At 50.7% G+C, this 22,392-nt stretch overlaps 1 protein-coding gene across 2 annotated transcripts; it reads right to left on the minus strand.

The window, feature by feature from the left end:
- Positions 1-1,660: 1,660 nt before the first annotated feature.
- On the minus strand, positions 1,661-22,167 carry mrpl23 (mitochondrial ribosomal protein L23). Of its 2 annotated transcripts, none has more exons than XM_048973538.1 (5): positions 22,020-22,167; positions 21,107-21,229; positions 14,019-14,101; positions 11,665-11,738; positions 1,661-2,466 (listed from the first exon to the last, which is right to left on the minus strand). In XM_048973538.1, the coding sequence occupies exons 2-5, from the start codon at positions 21,109-21,111 to the stop codon at positions 2,302-2,304; spliced, it is 327 nt and encodes a 108-aa protein (XP_048829495.1). In that variant the 5' UTR covers positions 21,112-21,229; positions 22,020-22,167; the 3' UTR covers positions 1,661-2,301. The 2 variants fall into 2 exon arrangements, with proteins under 2 accessions (XP_048829495.1, XP_048829494.1); XM_048973537.1 differs by lacking the exon at positions 22,020-22,167 and adding an exon at positions 21,623-21,782.
- Positions 22,168-22,392: the final 225 nt, after the last annotated feature.

The following is a 22,392-nucleotide window of genomic DNA, read 5'->3' on the forward strand; positions in this document are numbered from 1 at the left end:
GCCTGAGGGCAGAGGTGTCCCTCTTTAAAGGGGCATTGAAGGGCAACCCCCTCGGGTTCCCCCTGCAGCCTCAGGCGTAAGAGGCCCAAGCCTCTGACAGGCAGCAGGAACCCTGCGAGAACAAACAGGGAAATCGGTGCCAGCTGTTTCGCCAAAGCCGAGGGAAACGTATCACGCTCTGTGTTTTTTTAAAATTTTTTTTATGGGGTATGAAAGAGAGGGAGGGGCATCCCGTTGCTTGGCAAATGGCGAGCATGATTTCCCAACTTCCATGTGGGGTCTCTTCAGGCGGTGAGGAAACCAGGCAAGAATTTGCTTTTCTTTCCCTCGTTCAGCTGCTTTCTTACGGGCCAGACTTTTGTTTTAAATCAAATCAGTTTATACTAATGCAGGATTTAGCTTCGCCTAGCAGAAAACAACAGCCAACGGTATCAATATTGACTCGCACCGTGGTAATCACCTGGGCGCCTCATGACGTCCGCATCCAAGGCCTCACAGTGACCTGCTTTGCAATCGCACTCCACAAAAAAACTGAAGGAAGAAAAAAAAAACACAGAAGTAACCGCCTTTCATAATTCATCATACCAGGAAGAAACCTCTACTGGTAATCTTGCTGCCAGTTACATCCCTAAAAAAACAATGCGACAAAAAAAAAAAAAAAAACAGGTTTCTCGACACATAGTGTTTCTGTCCAGTCTATTCCATACGAAACAAATATGTCAGACACAGAAAAATCCGTCTGGAATATATACAGCAAAGTCCCAGTGACACTTTGAACTCAGGTAACTGCATGAAGATCACAATCTTTCTTACATTTTCAAAAACAGGAAAATACCAGACAGGAATTTGGGGGGAACAAAAAAAAAAAAAAAAAAAAAGACTTTCTCTCTCTCTCTCTCGATAGAAGTATGTTGACTTAACCCACAAAAACTTTTAATTGCGCGAGCCTCTGCATTTAACAGAGCAAGCCACTGCAATCAGCAGAGACTCCGGCAAACTCACTGCCCTTCCTGGCCTCTATTCACACAGCACAGACAATGACATCCCCAATGATCAGGACAATGCAACACAATTACCTCCATGCTAATTCCTCGCTCGCCTTTCCTTCAGCTCTGCCGACAGTAACCAGAACAGACCTTTTCTGTGCTGACATCAGCTGAACCTTCCGCATTTACACTCGGACTGTGCCGTTTTGGACTTCGGTTGCTGGCCCCTGAAGACGGGCCCCCCCTTTGGGTCTGGTTCCTCCCAAGGTTTCTTCGTCTTAGGGAGATTTTCCTTGCCACTGTCACCTCTGGCTTGCTCACTGGGAGCTTTGGGCAGGGACAATGTAAAGCTCTTTGAGACAATGTAATATTGCTAACATTTAAGTATATTGTTTATTATTGTTAAAATGTAAGTGCTATATAAGTAAGTTCAATTGGAAAAAAATGCTTATAAACCCAAAATACATTTTTTCCCTTATACAGATGAGGGCTTAAAATCACTTTGACACGTTCATGCTTTATTACCTCCTCCGTTTCCTGTCAGGTAACACCATCAAGCACCATGACATCACCGGAGAACCAGCAGGGCGGCGCAGTAACATGATAAGGCAGCTCGGAGCCGGCAATAGCGGGCAGCAGAGAGGCGGCCGCTCAGACGACACATACAAGTGACATTATTCCACAGAATTCCTTTTATTTTTTTCCAAATACTCACACAAAATGGCTGCAGGAGGACGTCTCTTATTTCCTCCCAAAGCCAGACCTAAGTCTTGGCAGGAAAACAGAAGGCAAACTGAGAGCATCTGAAGACTGCCTTGACCCAGGATGACATTTGTCTCTCAAACATGTCCTTTACAGGCGAATGGAGGATGCGCGCACACACACACACGCACACACACCCACAGGGCACGCAGGCGCGCGCACACACACACACACAGGCGCGCACACACACACAGACGCGCACACACACGTCCACACAGAGGCGCGCGCGCGCGCACACACACACACACACACACACACACACACACACACACACACACTCCCAAGCTCAGACAAAGGAGGCTGATTTAAATTAAATGGCCTGGAATTTGGCCACAAACTGCGGCAGAGATGCAAAGCTTGATATGTGGTCTGTGGACTGCAGTGGTTACTCAGAGGGTCAGCTGAGGTGACAGATGCACTTTGGGGCACTTTTCTGGTCGGTGAAACCTCCAGGCCTCAAGGGGGCGATGTGCAGAAATACAGACCCGGGCCTCTGTCTTCTCACAGCTGTACTTCTCCGCCGGCCTGTCCAACAGCAAACAGACACGTCTCCCTAGATCCCAAACCACTCTGGCACCCCACCCCGCCTGGGGTCCGGCTTTTGCCGCTGCTGCTCGTCCTTCATGAACTTCTCTTGAATGGCCTCCATTGACCCCTCCTCTGGCTCGCCATCTTTTCTGGGAAAGATGTCCGGGAACTGAAACGTCTGCTGCTGGGCCTGTAGCAAAATGTGGGATTAAAAAAAAAAAAAAAAGACAAATAAGGAAAAAAAAGTAGAAAATTGAAAGGGAACGGAGAAAGAGAGAGAGAGACAGACAGAGAAAAACGGTTGTCTTAACAGCCGGACTTATTATGAGCCTGAAAGTTGAGCAATTCCATTTTCTTTGGGATGGATACATAACTTGTGCGTATAACAGCAAGCCCGAGCCCCGGCCAGGAGTGCGATCCGGGCCAAACCAATTTACTGTTCACTTTCACTAAAGCTGACAGTACAGGGTCCGGAGGAAGGCAGCAGTCAAGGTGGAACCTCCCCCCTCCAAAAAAAAAAAAAAGAAAGAAAATACTGCACTGACCACAGGGCCAGGACCGTGCATGGCAGCAGCGTGAAGGTAGCTGGGATGGATGGATGGATGGATGGATGGATGGCAGACGTCCTTAAACGCAACACTGCTTTCTGGCTTTGAGTATGCTTCCATTTATAAACGTCCGGCATATAAAACTTAGGCACGCAGACACTGTACACACTTTGGCACAGGGCCATGCCAGTGAGGCGGGGGCAGTGCTGTCAAAGATGCCCTTTTTAATGTTTTTTCAAGAGCCCATATTTTGTGTACCACCCCCCCCCCCCACACACACACACACACATCCTGTAAACAGCACAACGGAGGCCGGCTTTCCAGCCTCCTGCCCCTAATGTCCATATTACCCAGAAGGGCTTTGTGGAGGTGTTCATTTATCCAGTGCTGGGGAGGGATTCCATTATTTAATCCATTCCACCACAGCGCTGGCCCTCCCCCACATGATGCTATTTCATATTTGGCATGGAAAAAATGTGAGGACTCGCTGCTGTGTTGGGTGGACACACCTTGTGTCAGGCGTCCTCCCTATGGACCTCCTCCTCACATACGAACATCCCCCTCCCACGGACTCCCTTCCAACATACAGAGGCCTTCCATCCTTAACGGGGCTGTTTTCCGATCCTAACACACCAACGCCAACCCCTCTGGCAGGTGTTCTGGGTCCCCCTCAGACCTGAAAACGGGCGCCAAGGGGACAGCCCTTAAAAGAAAAAAAAAAAAAAAACTTGCACTAAAAACTGAAAATGTGTCAAAAGACACTGCTATAAATAAATCATTGTTAGCATTATATCTTATACACCACATATTTCACAGTCACACAGGGCATGCTGAGATATTTTTCAAGTGCCTGAAGCTGCAGTATAAGTCTCATTCCGTCTCATTCTGTGTGTGTGTACATGCACACACACACGTCCATATATTGACGTTTTTTGTGAGGACTCTCCATTCATTTCTATGAGAAAACCCTAATCCCAACATGGCAACCTTAACCCCTACCCAGCCCTAACCTAAACCAGAAGTAACCAAAAAAAATACAAGATTAATGGTATTTTTAGTTTTTTTTTCATTGCAGTCACAGATTTTTATAAAATTGAGGTTACCCTTGTGGGGACCGAAAAATGAAAAAGTTACAGGTTTTTATGACCTCGTGGGGAAATCTGGTCCCCACAACGTAATAAATCACAAAAACACTCATGCACGTGCCCCATCTGACCTGCGGGGTCTGTCTGTTAATCTCCCCGCACGAAACACACTTGAGCACGGTGCCGCATCAGCTTTGGAGTCTCATCCAAAAAAAAATCCACATCACGGCAGGGACGCAAGCACACATGGATGCTCAGCGGTCACCAAGGCAACGATCACCACGGCAACAATCACCACAGCAACGATCACCACAGCAACGATCACCGAAGCCTCCAGTGAACCAGAGGTGATAGGGGCTCGGCGTCCCAAACATGCTGGACAGGGTCAGGGAGCAGGGAGCACAAGAAATGCCTGCCATTCCCAGGGGGAATTGTTGATTACCCCCCCTGAGCTGTGAAGTTCTGACCCCATGCCATAAGCAGACATTCCATCCTGAGGGTAATTGCCTTGTTTCCCCCAAAACGAGACGCCCAGAGCACCGGTACGTATCTGGGGGCCGGTCTCAGGGGGAGGGCCAAAGTAAGTTCAAGAAACGGGGGGGGCGAGAAAAAAACACCCGCCTTGATTGGTGCTGGCCTGGGAACGTCGGCCATACACACAACACGCACGCCGCAAAGACGACCTGCTCCCTACATGAGGCGAGGTGAGGTGGAACGAGGCAGGAGCTCTGCCCCCCCTCCCACCCAGCTGAATTCCTGCGGCTGAAACACGGAGGGACCGGCCGGTGGCGACAGCACAGCCCGAGAGGCCCGCCGACGCTGGGCAAACACGGGCTGGGCCAAACGCCACCACGAGGACTGCCTCTACCAAAGAAAATAAAAACATAAGAGGTGTAGCACGGACGGCCTCCTTCCCGGCCGTAGTAAACAGCATGCCCAGAAAAACAGAACCTCCGGCACCATTTACACTCCCCCACAGGCCGGTCAGCCCCCCCCCCCCCCCCCCTCCCCGGCCGGAGTGAGGCAGTGAGGACACCCAGCGTAAACAAGTGAGGCACAGACGGAGAGGGGGTATTATTCTCCAAAAACAAACAGATTGACAAGGAGCCCGTCGCTGACGGGATGGCGCACTCGCACGTCAAGCAATTCCCGTGCCATCGGAAGCTCGCCGGGGCGCTCACACGAACACGGCTCTCGTGGGGTGGGGGCTTTCGCAATTCGGCGGGCCGCTGGAACAAGCTGCTGGCATCCCAGTGCGGCTGCACGCACTGCACGAGTCACAGCACTCCTGAGCGGGTGGGACTCTGCTTGTGATTCAGCCGGTGCTGCTCCAGTGGGGTACACGTACGGTGTCCCAGTGAGATGCTCGCTCTCTCTCTCTCTCTCTCACACACACACACACACACACACACACACACACACACACACACACACACACACACACACACACACACACACACACACACACACACACACACACACACACCAACATGGAACACTAATGTTATCCTTGGTCCTGTTCCCTGGCCCCTCTCTCATTTTTTTGCTTATTGAATTCAAGCCTCCTCCTGCTCCGAGTCACTGTGCATATCTGAGGACGTGGAGCCCCCCAACCCCCACCCCAAGACCCCCTCGCGAGGGACGCTGGAATGGTGCTAGCTGGCGCAGCGAGGAGGAGGAGGAGGAGAAGGAGAGAATGCGATTAGGATAAACAAGTATCCAGCAGGCAAAGAATGCGTACAACAGCAGTCATAAAAAAACTCTTAGGGGGATTTTATGAATTAACTAATCCTCAAAAATGGGGAAAGAAACACACACACACACAAACACACACACACACACACACACACACAAAGACAGCTTAGGTGTTTAATACACAGGTCAGGATCTGAACCGCCTTCTCTCCGAAAGGGCAGAGTGAAGGAGTCGAGTAGGGAATGAGAGTCTGAAAGGGTGGTGTGGACAGCATGTGAGGTGAGGACAGCCGGCCACATTGTCCCCTTATGTGACCTGCATCCTGTGGGGGAGTCACCCGCCGCTACACAGCTGCTTCACAACGCTTTGCGGCGCCTGACCAGGTCTGCTCTCGAGAGTCGAACAGGAAGGCGGGAAGGCCGGCTGAATGGCCCCGCCTCCTCGATGGCCCCCGCCTCCTCAATGGCCCCACCTCCTCAATGGCCCCACCTCCTCAATGGCCCCACCTCCTCAATAGACCCGCCTCCTGAACCACATGTCACTGTGTCGGTACGCACCCCAGAATGGGGGACAAGTCAGCCGAGGAGGAGGAGGGGAGTGGAACCCGGTCTGCAGGATGATAACAGGCCACCAAACGAGAAGCATGGCTCTCAGACGCTGGTGCGTCACTCGAAAGTTGTCAAAACTGGGCGGCGGGTGGGCGTACTTAAATGGAAATTTCAGCAGTTGCATTTTTGCGAGGAAAATACATTCCAGACCACAAGCCTGTACCCCCCCCCCCCCCCCAATTACACAGGATATGACCTCCTTCCCACCCCCAATAAAATGCAAATTACTGATATTTGGTTCTACACATCTACCACTGTGACTCGCAAAATAAGTGGTTAGTGGTGTGTGTGTGTGTTTGTGCGCGCGAGCGTGTATGCGTGCACGAGTGTGACACTTTACGCTCCTCATTACGCATCTCTTCATGTTTGTGGAACCAAACTGAGTATTCAGGAGAGCAGTGTGTGTGTGTGTGGAGGGGTAGGTGACCCCCTCCAGACCCATGGGTCCACCACCCGCAGATCGCCCCCCTCCCCCACCCTCTCCCCTCCAGACAGACTCACACATGGAAGATCCCCCCCCTCCCCAGATGACCTTGGCCAGTTTTAAAGGTGACTGACAGTACAGCCTTTCCCCTTGTCCAGGTGGTGTCTGCATGTGTGTGTGTGTGTGTGTGTGTGTGTGTGTGTGTGTGTGTGTGTGTGTGGGGGGGGGCAGAGAGGCTGGGTCCTTCTCGGAATGACTCCCCGTGCCAGGGGAAAAACTGGCGTGGTCAAAAGGGGGAAAACTTTTACACAAAAGGGTTTTATATTACCTCAAAGAGGGTGGCCATAGGTCATGTTCCCCATTACCAACAAAACAGAAGCTTGTTCCCATAAAGACAAACAGTGCCCCCCCCGCCTTGTCAGAGAGCGGCAGGATGGCAAACATGAAAGCGAAAAGGCAGAGCCGGCGGGGGGGATAGGATTACAGCTTGCCGTCACACATCCAGCGTGCTGCTTTCTAAGCCACTTGCTGAGTCACTCGCTCCGGGTGCCCCTCCGCCAGGCGACAGATGGACCCGCGCTCCTGTCCGGGCCTGCCCGCCGCACCCCGTCTATATTTTGGCTCCAGTGGACATCGGAGCCCGGCAACTGGCCACACGGATTAATGGCACAGAGGTCAAAATGTGCCGAAAACAAGGCAGCGATAAAAAAAATTTATAAAAATACAGCTAGAGAAGTATAAAAAATGCTCTCATCAGTGTAACAACATCATTACGGCACGGGGGCCAGGACGCCATCACGGGTCCTTTGGGGCTGGCGGGGAAATCAGGTCAGACAGAAGAGAAAGAGGTGGCATCTCACACCCTGCCGTCCTCCTCTCCAAACGGCTGCATGCAAACTTCACACGGATCGCGAGGTGGGGGACGGGATTGGCGAGGCCAGAGAACACGCAATTCCACGAGGGTAGCGCAGCCTTCCTCCCTCTGAGAGAGAGGAGAAACAGGAGCTCTCCTAATGGGACAGCAAGATGATGATGATGATGTAGGGACTTCGGTGTGCCCTTACAAGGTGCTATGAGAGAGGCAGAGAGAATAAGAATGGCTCCTTCCCGGGCTCTTCCGAATTGGAAAAAAGACAAATGATTGGCCAAATTGTTTACATACATCTTCAGAAAAACACTAGGTGGGCAATTAAAAAGAAAAAAAAGCCACTGCTGACGTCACAGCACTGGAATACCACTGCAGAGGTGTCTCTGCCTGGGTCTGGGTTCCCACCGAGGTCTTCCTGAACAGGCCAGCGACTGTCAGGGCTCCTGACGGGCGCGACACCATCGCCCGCGTTACGTTAAACCTCATAGACCAGCTGTTTTCCACGTAAACAGACGTTAATATGCCAAAGGAATGATGGAGACAAACTGACACACTTATCTGGGCAGCGACAACCAGGCATCTTTCAATCTCAGCCTTTGTAGACGTTAGACTTAAAATTAGGTCCTGAAGAAGACAGAGTGCATGACAGAATTATGGTTGGGGTATGTATGAGACAGCTGTTTGATGAAGAAAAAATGTACTACAATATGTTAAAGTTAACATAATTTTTGATCATAATGTACCTCAAGCCAGCACAGCAAAACGCTGCCATCTAGTGGCAGCGATCTCATCTTGCGGTCCCCCCCCCCACCAAGATACACACAGCCACAGTGTATTAATCTTTGTCTCACTTTACTGAGTTTTGTGTGAGCACACACTCGAGACCTTGGGTGTAAGACCACCATCTGATCTCGGGACTGACCTCACTGCTCCTCAAAGAGCATAAAGCTAGCGGACAGACCACAGGCCTCAGATGCTCCTCGAGGAGGACAAAGCTAGCAGATAGACCACGAGCCTCACTGCTCTTCAAAGAGCACAAAGCTAGCGGACAGGCCCCGGGCCTCACTGCTCCTCGAGGAGGACAAAGCTAGGGAACAGATCCCAGGCCTCACTGCTCCTCGAGGAGGACAAAGCTAGCGGACAGACCCCGGGCCTCACTGCTCCTCGAGGACGACAAAGCTAGGGGACAGACCCCAGGCCTCACTGCTCCTCGAGGAGGACAAAGCTAGGGGACAGACCCCGGGCCTCACTGCTCCACTAGGAGGACAAAGCTAGGAGACAGGCCCCGGGCCTCACTGCTCCTCGAGGAGAACAAAGCTAGGGGACAGACCCCAGGCCTCACTGCTCCACTAGGAGGACAAAGCTAGGGGACAGGCCCCGGGCCTCACTGCTCCTCGAGGAGGACAAAGCTAGGGGACAGACCACGGGCCTCACTGCTCCTCGAGGAGAACAAAGCTAGGGGACAGACCCCGGGCCTCACTGCTCCTCGAGGAGGACAAAGCTAGGGGACAGACCCCGGGCCTCACTGTTCCTCGAGGAGGACAAAGCTAGGGGACAGACCCCGGGCCTCACTGCTCCACTAGGAGGACAAAGCTAGGGGACAGACCCCGGGCCTCACTGCTCCACTAGGAGGACAAAGCTAGGAGACAGGCCCCGGGCCTCACTGCTCCTCGAGCAGGACAAAGCTAGGGGACAGACCCCGGGCCTTACTGCTCCACTAGGACGACAAAGCTAGCGGACAGACCCCGGGCCTCACTGCTCCTCGAGGAGGACAAAGCTAGGAGACAGGCCCCGGGCCTCACTGCTCCTCGAGGAGGACAAAGCTAGGGGACAGACCCCGGGCCTCACTGCTCCACTAGGACAAATCTAGCGGACAGGCCCCGGGTCTCACTGCTCCTCGAGCAGGACAAAGCTAGGAGACAGGCCCCGGGTCTCACTGCTCCTCGAGCAGGACAAAGCTAGGAGACAGGCCCCGGGTCTCACTGCTCCTCGAGCAGGACAAAGCTAGGGGACAGACCCCGGGCCTCACTGCTCCACTAGGACAAATCTAGCGGACAGGCCCCGGGTCTCACTGCTCCTCGAGCAGGACAAAGCTAGGAGACAGGCCCTGGGCCTCACTACTCCTCGAGGAGGACAAAGCTAGGGGACAGACCACGGGCCTCACTGCTCCTCGAGGAGGACAAAGCTAGCGGACAGACCACAGGCCTCACTGCTCCTCGAGGAGGAAAAAGCTAGCGGACAGACCCCGGGCAACAGAACGGCAGGACGTTTGTCAAGCCCTGCACTTCAGACCCCCGGCCCCAAGGGGTCAGCGCAAACAGTCGATGAACTCCTTCAATGTACCACAGTGACCCCGAGTGACTTCACGGTTGGGGGGGGGGGGACGGGGGACGCACCACACCACTTTGCACGTCAACAAAGGCAAACATATGCGAGTCACAGGGAAACCTGGCATTGGGCCGCTCAGGACCTACGGCGGAGTGTAAACCCTGGTGGGGAAGACGTCATCGCGACAGCCCACTGGCTCCGGGGGGGTGGGGGGGCAGCGACGTCCTGGACGTGAAAGCAAACGCCAGGTGAAAGCGGTTAGAAGCCTGATAAAGTCTCCTGATTTTTCATTTGCCCCCCTTCACCCCTCCTTTTTCCAGACCTCCCTGTTCTGGCAGGGCTCCACAGTGCCCCCAGTCACCTCCCCGACCCCCCACCCTCCCACGCACTTCCTCAAGGCGGGATCCTGTGTCAAAGTGGGGAGCGCTCACTAAAGCATACAGCTAACACACAGCCCATCACAAGCCTGGAGTATGTAATTTAGGTGGGGAGGGGGCAGCAAAGCCTCCATATTACTGTAGGGGTATTAGCTTCTGGAAGGGGCCAGGGAAGGGGGGGGTATCAGATCACGTAACACTCCCCAACATGTGGTGTCAATTAAGAACAATCTTGATTTTAACCCACCGCTGAAAATAACGATGGGCTTTTCTGCGTTGTTTTCTCTTTCCCTCCCCCCCCTCGCTCTCTCTCTCTCTTTTTCCCTCGATCCCTTTTTTCCAGACCTGTTAGAAACAGTCCCTCGTTCCACAAATTCGATTTCATATTGACACATTCAGGCAGTGATTTGATCGTCACCCAGGACAGCACCCCCACCCCACCGAGGCTGCATGTGTGCGCAGAGACCCAGAGGAGACACACTGAGCCCCCCCTCGCACGGCCCGGGACACAGAATGACTGGCAAAGTCCCGCCCCCCATCAAAATGAGGCCTCTGGAATAAATTGACGTTTGCTGCGGGTTTCATGTTCAAACCCTGTGAGTTATTCAGCCTGTTACATGCTGTACATACATCTCAGAAACCGGCTGTTTATTCAATCGCAGGATCTCTGAGCCCCCCCCCCCCACCGACTGAATATTAAAGGACTCCTGATTCCAGGGAAAGATGAATATGGACATTCTTCCAATTTTCCGCGGCCAAGTGGGGGGTAGACGGGGAATGGCATGGAAAACGAGCAGGGGTCTGACCCCACCGATGGGGCCCCAAGTGAGCCCAACAACATGGGTGACCACAGAACACCCTGACCTCAAATATTCATATAACCCCCCCTCTCAAAATTCATCACAGGACTCTCTCTCTCGGCCTGGATAATAACCGTGCCCCTCTCTGAACCTACTTCCTGAATTAAGTCTGGCATGTAATTAAATACAACCTACTGCCCCTCCAACCCCCATCCCAGCACCCCCACCCGCTTTCTAAGAACAGCAGCGAGGGTGTGTGTGAGAGATGGCAGCCAAACAAACGGCGCTGGGGCCCAGGGAGTGAACGATAATGGGCCATCGAGGATGCCTGCAGCTCGGGGAGCTCCGGGGGAACCCAAGGGCGAGCCGCCACCCGGCCCGCAGAGAGCCACGCACAAAAGCCCCGGCATTCAGGAGGCTGGCCGGCATCATTTAGGCACACAGACTCGATAAAAAAGGCGAAATTGAGACACTGCTAGAGGGTACGTGAAGGGCCTATCCGCTCCCTCCTTTTGTCAGCGGCGAGTCACTGTGGGAAACCCTTTTGTAGCATATCTGAAAGCGGTTTAAGGGACAGGGGACAGTGACTAGGCCTTCTCACGGCGTGAGGGGGCCAGTTGCGTGTCCCCCCCCAGCACTCTGGGATGGCACTCACCAACTGGATGTATGCTACTTTGTAATCTGGCCTCTTCACCCGTTGATTTAAGTGATTCCTCTTCTTGTTAGTGCCTGCGAGGAACAGGAGGGATGACATGCAAAACGTTCAGTCAGTGGGACAGTGGAGAAAGTCAAATGGAGTAAGACGCTTTACTCGCACACACGTGTACACACACACACACACACACACACACACACACACACACACACACACACACACCACGGATCAGCGACCCGGCAGGAGGGACGGGTATGGAAATTGGGAGTCAGGTTCATCGCTGCTGTACTCTACACAGACCCCCCCCTTCTAGACCTTTCTAGGGCAGGATGTATTCTCCCACAAGGGCGTGGGTCAGGGAAGGAGTCAGTGCCAACTGGGCTTACTCCAGTCCAGTGGCACTGGGTGCTCCAGTGGCCTCAACCCAGGAATGCCTGTTAATCTTTAACCTTTAAGCAGCTGCCAATGATGTCAACAGCCTCAGTTTCGGGGGTCCCTCCCCCAACCCCCGTCAATCCCGCTGGCACACAGACGCCAGGGACAGCGTGTGACCCCTGACCTTTCAAGTTCTGGCAGTAAAACATGAGAGAGACATTCCTGTTTAACAAGTCACCTGGGTCTCTCTCTCACATAACCACCACCCGACACACACACACACACACACACACACACACACACACACACACACAAAAACACACACACACACACACACACACGTTTGAATGGATATCTTTGTGGGGACTCTCCATTCATTTCTATGGGAAAACCCTGATCCCAACAATGACAACCTTAACCCATACCCAGCCCTAACCACAAGTAACCAAACAAAAAAGACTTTCGGCATTTTCATTTTTTGACTGCAGTGACAGATTTTTATAAAACTGAGTTTCCTCTTGTGAGAACAAAAACCAATGGTCCCCACAACGTCAAAATTAGTTTTTGTCAAATTGTGGGGATATCTGGTCCTCAAAACGTAATACAGACATAACACACACAGACATAGACACACACACACAGCTCACGGAACGACCCACAATAGAGCACTGAGGCCCCCTTAGTGGGGGCATAACCTGCCCAGCCCCCACCCACACCACCACCAGAACAGGATCAAAAAGAGGGAAAACCCAGGATCCCCAACTGGGTGACTGCCATCCATTCCCTGAGCTCCCAGTGCACCCCCTCCAGCTGGCCCTTTAAGGTTCGGGCCAGGTTTCCATACCAGCAGAGCATGGAAATCTGGGAAGGCCTCATGGAAGAGCCCCTTTGGCCCAAATGAGGACGGGGTAGTACCCCTAGAGGCCCCCTCCCCCCCTCGATTGCCTAGGAAGCCCGTTAGATCAAGTTACAGGTCTTGTGTCTACGAAGGGTAGTTATGGAAACTTCGTCCAAAACACCCCTGGCCTCCCCCTTGCTGTGTGGGGGGGGGCACCAGGACCCTGTTGAGCAGTGAGTCTGCCCAGCTTCTCCTTCACCTCCACTCTAAGCACCACTGCCAGAGGGGCACCCATGGTGTGGTGGAGGTAGGGGGTTCTACCAGCCCCTGACGCACCAGGGGATCACCCACCGACGCTGCTGATTTTCACCACCCTCCCCCACCCCCCATCTTTTTAAAAGAGCCCCCATAAACACAAGCCCTTATGTTAATTGGTTTGTATAACTGCAGGCATGAAATTGACAACATGGACATTCTTCATTAGTGTTAACACACGCCTCCTTATGGCTCAGACCCAACTACAGCTATTAATTGTACGTAAAAAAGCCCCCCGCCCCCACCCCTTTGTTTATTCTCTCCATTCTATAAAAAAAAAAAAAACAAGGAAAGCAAAGCTAAGTTTTGCTCAGACGTTTCCTCCCTCGTGAAAGGCGCAGGTATTGCCTAGTTAACCGCGCAAAGCTTCAGCTTGTTATCATCCTGAACCCAAACGGCCATATAAAAACCACGCTGTAAAACCGGAGCCCAGGCTGCTCGGTGCAAAGGGGGCACCTCAGGACAGGCGGGCGAGAGCGCCAGCACTGCGAATCCGGGGGGGGGGCACGGTGCTGCGAGGGGAGGGGCACATGCAAAGGGGGAGCGGCTGACACGTGGAAGGGGCTTCCCCGACTTATCGTTACACGGGGGTCTGGGCTGTACTGTGAGACCCCCCCCCCCGGATAGCTGAGAGAAGTTCAGAAACTACCTCAGTCGGTGGTCGATCCCCGCACCCCCCGTTGTCTCCCCGGCTCTGTATGATCTACCCAACACAAAACACCACCATCAGCCCCCAGGCACAACTTTCGCACAAGCAGGTGGGGGTGTAAACATAGAATTTAACACACGGGAGGCGGGCCTCAGGAGAACGCGTAGAACTACTCACAGTACTGTATCCTGGTCCGTACGGCTGCCACCGGTGCGCTGTAGATCTTCTCCAGGTAGTTCTTCACATCACACTTCGTCATCCTGCAGTGAGGACGGGAGAAAAGCGGCATTATGGGAGCCGTCAAAGTCAACCGCGGTGGTCCATACTCTTGTCCATGAAGGCGAATCGGCGATGCTCTTAGGACTAGCATCTCTGCTCAGCGAGTGAGCGCTATAGGTGCATTCATCCGTCGTTATTTCTGAAACCAAGCAATCGGGAGTTTTCAGCTGAATCTTAAATTGGGGGGGGTCATTATAAAGCCAATGGGCAGGATGGGCAAGTTGTTTTTCTGACTAATATACATCCCATGTATAAAGTTGTAACTGCATATACATCATATACACTTAGCAAGCACAAAAATCCCATCCAGCATGCATCCAGCATGCATCCAATCCTATACTTTACAAAATACCTTTTTGGTAAGTGGATCAAAATAAACTGTAATACAGCCACCAAGCAAAAGTATCAAAATAAACTATTGTCTTTAGAATATTAAAAATACAAAGATACATTCCACATACTTCTATATCAGCCAGCTCCTTCACAAGCACACCAACTCAAATGGCCCATAACCCAACTACTCATGTGAACACTGAGATTATGGTATGTCAATCGAATGAAAAGATGCTCTTTGTAATTTAATTAACAAAACTGCTACCCTTCTTGCACCACTGGACATTTACACTTTTTAAAAATGTGTCAGGTGATCAGATCACAAGCAGACAGATGAGATACATCACTCTTTACACTTGTGTCTCTCGTGCATATTTCAAGGTGCCCAACTGACCACTTTTCGCTGGTCGTTTTCACTTGTATTTAGTGCTGTGCGCTCAGGGTCGCGTCGCCCAAGAAACATTTTAAAACCAAATGCAAACAGGGCCACAACTGCAAATAACTGAAAACAACTAAATTTTTAATTAAAAATGACAAACACAATGTCACGCTTCACTCAGCAACATCTTAACTTTAAACACGAATAGGCATGAATGGAGCCTTTTGGTTCAACACAAGTGATCAACTATTGGCTCTAATGATCATTCATTAAATTGTGAAATTTTACTTTTCTGAAAAAGTAACTTCGTCCTTGTCTGTGCATGAACATTCTGCACAAATGATGACATTATGATGATATATTATGGCAAAAGTGTTTCTAGCATTTTCGAAATACAAAAATACCGAACATCAAAGCGGGCGGCATGGTGGTGCAGTGTTTAGCACTGCTGCCTCACACCTCTGGGACCCAGGTTCGAGTCTCCGCCTGAGTCACATGTGTGTGGAGTTTGCATGTTCTCCCCATGTCGTCGTGGGGTTTCCTCCGGGTACTCCGGTTTCCCCCCACAGTCCAAAAACATGCTGAGGCTAATTGGAGTTGCTAAATTGCCCATAGGAATGCATGCGTGAGTGCCTGGTGTGTGAGTGTGCCCTGCGATGGGCTGGCCCCCCATCCTGGGTTGTTCCCTGCCTCGTGCCCATTGCTTCCAGGATAGGCTCTGGACCCCCCGCGACCCAGTAGGATAAGTGGTTTGGAAAATGGATGGATAGATGGATGAACATCAAAGCATTTTCATACAATTTTGTGTTTGATATACGCGAAACATTTCAAAGTACCAGAAATACTGCCCACCCCTGGATACGAGGCTAGAATACGGATGGATGGATATGCATAAGAAAAACATTCAAATTAGCACCACGGTTACAGAAAAACAAAAAAACACTTCATTGATGTATTTATCCCACCACTTGCTGGGACAAACCTCATATCCTGGGGGGGGGGGGGGGGGGGGTGAACACAGACGTCACAGCTGTCAGGTGACGTCAGGACCCACTGCGGTCGACTGTTTTAAGGAAAATAAAAGTTTATTTAACCCGGCCAAGTGCCCCGCCAGCCCCGCAGCCGAATTCTTCAGGCTCTGCGGAGTTTTCGTGACAGATCGTGCAGCTAGGCCGAGCAGTGGGACCAAGCCAGCAAACACATACTCACAACCCGAATTACCGGTGCCCACCCCCCCAGGGCGATTTCTCTGCCGAGGCCCGATAATGATATTTTCTGTTAGCCATCAGTAAAATTAAATTAACTGAGCTTGCACGCACTTCCCGCCCACCCGCCACTGATAGAAGAGCCCGGCTGATATGACGTTAGCGGCTAATAGCTAATTGCCAGCTCTGGAATGACATGACAGCAGCCACTGGCAGCTGGCAAGACAGGAACAGCGAAATGTATTATTGGAGGAAAGCGTCCAGGCTGCTCTGCCACCCCCACCCCTCAAATAACCAGGGGATAGCTAGGGGACCAATCAGGAGTCACGCGGAGCCCCTGAGTGCCAGCCCAACAAGTCTGACCCGTCACACCGACCACAGTCATGGCGGCCAACAGTTTATACTCTCGCAACACCAAAGAAGAAGAAGTCTGGAGAAACCGCCGAAAGCGTCGCTACACAACCGAAAACCTGCCAGAGAATGAGGGGGCAGACCAAGGGGCAGGGGAAGGATTAAGCGAAACCCTCAGGAAAATAAGGAGATGTCAAAAATGGGGTGGGCACTCAGCTCAGGAGAATGTGATCCATCAAAAGGTCCTTGAAAAAAATAAAATAACAAACAGGAGCCTGGGGAAGGAAAAAAAAAAAAAGAAACTGTCTCCTTAGCGACGCAGCAAACAGACGCAGATCGGGGCCAGGTCCCGTTGGTGCGTGGAGGTCCTAGGGCCACGGCTGCGGTGGGAGCCAGAGGGGGGGAGTGGGAGGGAGAGAGAGAGAGAGAGACAGAGACAGAGAGAGAGTGCACAATTCCTAGAAAGCGAAAGATTCAGACGCAGCGAGCAGGATGGGTCACAGAAAGAAGAGAGCTTTCCAGGGCACTGGAGTGGAAAGAGAGGAGTGTGATTACAGAGCAGAAAACCAAGGAGAGGCACATCGGCCAAGTGCACACCGCTGAGCAGCACCTGGGGAAGAGGGCCCACCGGGAGTGAGGGGGGGGGGGGGAGGGGGGGGGAATGGACACTGAAGTGCTTAGCTGCGCCCACCCCCTGAAACAACCCCTCTTTCCATTGGCGGTTTTTAATTAAGTGTGACGAGTCGAGCGGCTCTCTCTTAAAGGCTCGCATTTCATCTTAAAAGCCCATTTTTTCATATTACAACTGAAATTTGAATTTTCTCTATTATAATAGCAGGGATATTATTCACAACAGGCGTAACATGACACCCAATTTGCAAAAAGTGTTTCTTACAACTGCATATTAACACAATTCTACACTGTATTATGTTACAAAAAACTAAGCGCTCTGCGTTCAGGTCTAAATATACACTTTACAAGGAGTGATAACATAATTATATTAAAAGATATATATTGAGGTCACTTTCGGCGAAAAGAAAACGTGATATAAATTAGGCGAGGCAGCGGCATCCCTAGGCGGTTCTTTTACCCAAAACTACGGCGTGGGAGAAAACAAGTGTGTGCAGCTACACGCAAGGCCAAGGAAGTGTGAAGACCGGGTGGCTTTGAGAGGCACGGGATCATCTGCTGAGGTCTGAACTGGCTAGTGTGGGAGAACGACCCCTAGAGGAAGAAGCATGACATTGCATGGTGCATAAACATTGGGAAACTGGAATCCGAGACACTGCCACGCGGGAAAACAAACCAGGGATGGATAGAGTCAGGAAACCCGGCTGGCTCCTTGATGTTACATTCAAGCTTATGGTCAGCATGCACCTTTGCATCTAATGCAATGTATAATGCCAGGGAAAAGACGCAGTCAGCAGGTGTCCGACTGAGGACTCGGGTTTATCTAGGGTAAGTCTCAAAAACATCGGACCCAAGTGCTTCACTCACCGCCCTGACATAACCGTAGATAACACGCCTGAAGAGCATAAGTGGCATATCAAGCCAACCTGGATGCCCACAGCGCCGGCTCTATTCCCGCCAAACTTCCTCTCACTCTCACACACACACACACACACACACACACACACACACACAGGGGAGGGGAGAATTGTGCAACAAGGCTGCACCTGCGCTGGCAAGGCTTCCCCCGCTGTAACCCTGGCAGTAACCCCCCCCCGTCAGACTACCAGGGGCGCGTGACTGATGTGGAACCGACCTCATAGCTGCTGAGCTCGCTGGAAGCTGCTCAACTTCCAACGCCAAATCCTAACTCCCACTCAGCCACCTCATCTCCAAACCACACACACACACACACACACACACAGACGTCACACACGGCGTGGCCCAGTTCAAAGGCACCGGCGACACAACACCCTGGACCATGAAAACGAAACCAGAGAAGCCGGCGCTTTCAGATGAAGGAGGAGAGGGCGTGGACGCCGACGCCCAGCTCGCTTTGTGACACACTCATGACTCCGACATGATTAAAGGGCAGCGATACGGAGGGGGGGAGGAGGGCAAAACAAAACAAAACAAAACAAAAGAGCAGTGAGTCAACAGCAGCAGAAAGCCCACAGGTGCCCCAGGACGAAACAGCTCAGGACTGGGAGTCCCACACAAACATGGTTATCACAGGCCTCCTGAAGGGAAAGTCTTACCCTTAAAACCCAGGAGACCTGAAAGTGATCTTACCCTTCTTTCACTGGCCAAGGAGGGGGGGGGGGGGGTTTAACTGGAACATGCACCCCCCCCCCATTAATAAATCCACCATGGGGGGGAGGGGGCAGTGTATGCCAAGTATTTCCATCGACCGTACTAACAAGCGAAGCCAAGCAAAATGTCCAGAGGACCCTGGAGGAACTCCGACGCGGGAGGTGCGTGCGATTAATTGGACGTGCCAACACACTCCTGAGCCAAGCAAAATGTCAGGGGGGAAAAGCGCATTTAAGGGACTGCTCCCGAGCGATCCTGAGGAGAACACGGGCTGTGAAATCCGATAACGTTGCCGAGGTAAAAGGAAACACCTGACACCACAACAACAACAATAAAAATGCTGCAGGTTAAAAAAAAAAAAATATATACGTGCGTTTCTGGCTCTTTAGCAAGAATACAAAGCTGAGATCCCCCTGTTCTCCGGAGCGTCTCGTGAACCAAACAAACGGGATGCGGAGCCGAGCTGTCGACATTTCTCATGTACGCCCCGGGGGCGTCGTGGACAACAAAGCCGACACTGGCCTCTTCCCACGTGAAAACGTCTGTAAGCTGGATTCACACAATCAGGCCCCGCGGGTGAGCGGGGGCTGTGCTCGGCAACTCCGTTGCGTGTGTCACGGCCACGCGTGAGAATGCGTGGGGCGTGAGAACAAAAAAAAAGGGGGGGGAGTGAAAAAAAACAGAGAGGGAGGTTGGATGGGGGGAGGCAGTAAACATTTGTGGAATTTCAGAAGAAGCATATGAATCATCCACCTCTCTTGGCCTTCAGGAAAAAAAAGCAAACTTACATAATCAGAGCAGGCATCTTAGAGGAAAAGAGAAACAAAATAGCAGGAGGAGGAGAGGAAACATGAAGGAACTTTACAAGAAACGTGGAGAAGCAGAACAACAGGCAGATGGGAGGGCAGCGGCAAGCCTTCCAACACACGCTCCAGTGGGACATCGGGGGGCGCCGAGGTCAAGGAGACCGCAGGCAAGTTTACAGAGCTGAGCTGTTAATGCCGATCTAGACGCCAGCCCCTGCCCCCCATGCCACTGAGTTTGCTAGTTTGCAAACCCAGCCTGCAGGGTGAGCCCAGCACAACAGTTACCTCTGCACATAAATGTTTTATCAGCCACCTCTTAGGGGTTCCTGGTGCTTGGTTTCCATCTAGTGGCCATAAAGTGAACTGTAGAGTGTGAGAGAGAGATGTACTGATATTCGAGAGCGAGAAACAAGAATAAAGTGTTCTTCGCTAACTAAAGACCCAGCCATTTGAGGGGTATAACCACCCAGATTCTGTTAGCTATGCAGTTAACATTTCCTAAAGTAAGGAACCCCAAAATAAAACAGACCAGAGCTGGAGCACCACAAGGCATGGGGGTGGCTGCCCTTGAGTGTTTGGGGGAGATTTCACATTGAAAACTCACGTATTAGCTACTTTTGAAAGCATACTGCCACTTATTGGCAAACGGCTGTAATAACATGCAATGTTGGTTAATACATTCCTCTTCCTGTACAAGAACAATCATTTTGCAAGTTGACCATGGTTACAGGGCAAATAAGCAGGACTTCAGAAAAACAAAAAGATGAAGAAGCTGTCAAGCAATAACATGCAACATTTAAGAGGCTGTTAAAACAGATTTAGAAAAATGCTCTTAATGTGGTCTTTTAAAATACTGTTTCCAAAGGTGGTGTGACGCACCTTTCACAAGCCTGCCGGAGCTATTTTGATTCACAATTTTAAGAAGTTCAAAAACAACAACAATGAAAAAACAGGCTGCTTGTCTTCTGTGGTGTATTTTTACCACAAGCTAAGTTTAGGCACCTCCCCTTAACGGCATTTCACAAATAAACCCAAAGTTAATTAGGCATCTGGTTGATTGGTGGTGTACAATTTAGGGCTAAAATAGTGGTGAGCCGTAGGAGGTGTGAGGTAGCAGTTAAGCTACGCAGTTGACTGAAATACACACCTCACTCCAGGCATGTCATTAAAATGTAATCATTTCGTAATAACTTTTAAAAAGGCGGTATAAAGGCTAAACTATGCCGACATGATATAACATAATCGCTTGGTTATAATGGGGGATCATTTTTCATAACTTTAAACATGTGGATGTATCATCCTGCCTTGGAGAGTCACCAACAGCAAGTGACATTGTATATGTTAATGGCCATAATGACAAATACATTTTACTTCTCATCTTGAAATTTAACCAGCGGCATAATTTTTAAAGCACTAACATGCTTAGCAGACATTCTATATCTAGGGTCACCTGCAAAAATCACAATGGAAAATTGCTTTTATCACTTTGATGTTAACCAAGGCAATTCATTGTGTGAATCCAGCTTACAGACGTTCCAAGCCCTGGGAACTGACACAACATCCTTGTGCTCCTGTTAAATAACCTTTATGTGATGTTCTCTGATTTATGATACTCAGGTTTTCGCTCTTTGGACACTCTGGGACACTTACTCCATCGGGATCCGAAACTGCACGGTGTCAGGAGGCTGTTCCTTGCCAGGTCTCACAAGGGTAAGAAAGAAGTTGGGCCGGAAGATCCTCAGCTGTGGGTTGCCGAACTGATACAAAGGATATCTGAGCCGGAAAAACAGATAAGTCTTTCAAAACAGGACAAAAAAAATCAGGCTGCTGATTTAAACGCAGTGCTGTCTCGATGTTTTGTTTATAACGGGGTATTTAATACATGCAGTCGTGACTTTGGAACCACGGTTCCTCAGTAATTTTAGAGGGGGGCGCATCGGCTCTCATTCCCTATTAATTCACGTACAAAGGACCCACAGCAGCGACCAGGGGAGTTTTGACAGAATCCCGGACTGTTCATTGACAGACCGCCAAGGTTACGAAAAGACAAATAAGAAAACTAACCGAAATTATAGTGCCGTACTAGCTAGCATACTAGCTAACACCTACATGACCAGAAAGCGCTACTACGGATTTAAAACAGGGAATACATCCATGAATACTTACAGAACTCTCCTCGACATTGTAAAAATAAATTTTAAAATAAAAAAATCCCAGCTATAACAGCGAGCCAGGCACCTTTGCCGTTTTGTTATGAAGAGTGTTTACGACACAAGCGACGCACGTGGGTTCCTTCCGCTAAAGGTCACGTGAAGGACAGCGTAAAGAGAATTCGGGCGCGTTCCGAAATACTGACGATTTTTTAACACTGCCCCTACCGGACACTGCAAGAACGCAGTGGGCGCTTCTTTGCGTTTGCGTGAATAATTCGGTGTAATCGTCACCGGAAAGTTTCTTGGCAGGCAGGACACTTTCTTTTTAATTATTATTATTTACCCCTATTCTTCACCGGCGACCTTGAGAATTGTGAAGGAAAATACAGGAAAATTACAGCTTTTCAAACCTTGTGCTGTGATGGGTGCGTGACAGCGATATCAAACAAATCACAGCGTTGAAAACTATTACTATCAGACTCAGATATGGGCCTAATTCAATCGCTTGTTTTTGCCTCCCATTTCGCGTGCCGCTGCGAAAAACGCATCACATTTATTGTGTGCAAAGGCTGTTAAATTTCGTTCTTAGAACTTAACAGAATCACCTGGTTTGTGTTGTTTTAATTGTGCTTTCAATTCAGTGAACGCTAACTACCCTGAGACGTGTCATATAGACTACATAATAAGGATCTTAGAGTTATAGGTACATGGGTCCAATTATGTCGAAAGTCATTCAATGAAATACCAAATACAAACAGGTAACGAGCTCGTTTCTTTGGTTTC

This window comes from Brienomyrus brachyistius, chromosome 13 (genome assembly GCF_023856365.1).
Source record: "Brienomyrus brachyistius isolate T26 chromosome 13, BBRACH_0.4, whole genome shotgun sequence".
In the NCBI taxonomy this organism is placed as follows: domain Eukaryota; kingdom Metazoa; phylum Chordata; class Actinopteri; order Osteoglossiformes; family Mormyridae; genus Brienomyrus; species Brienomyrus brachyistius.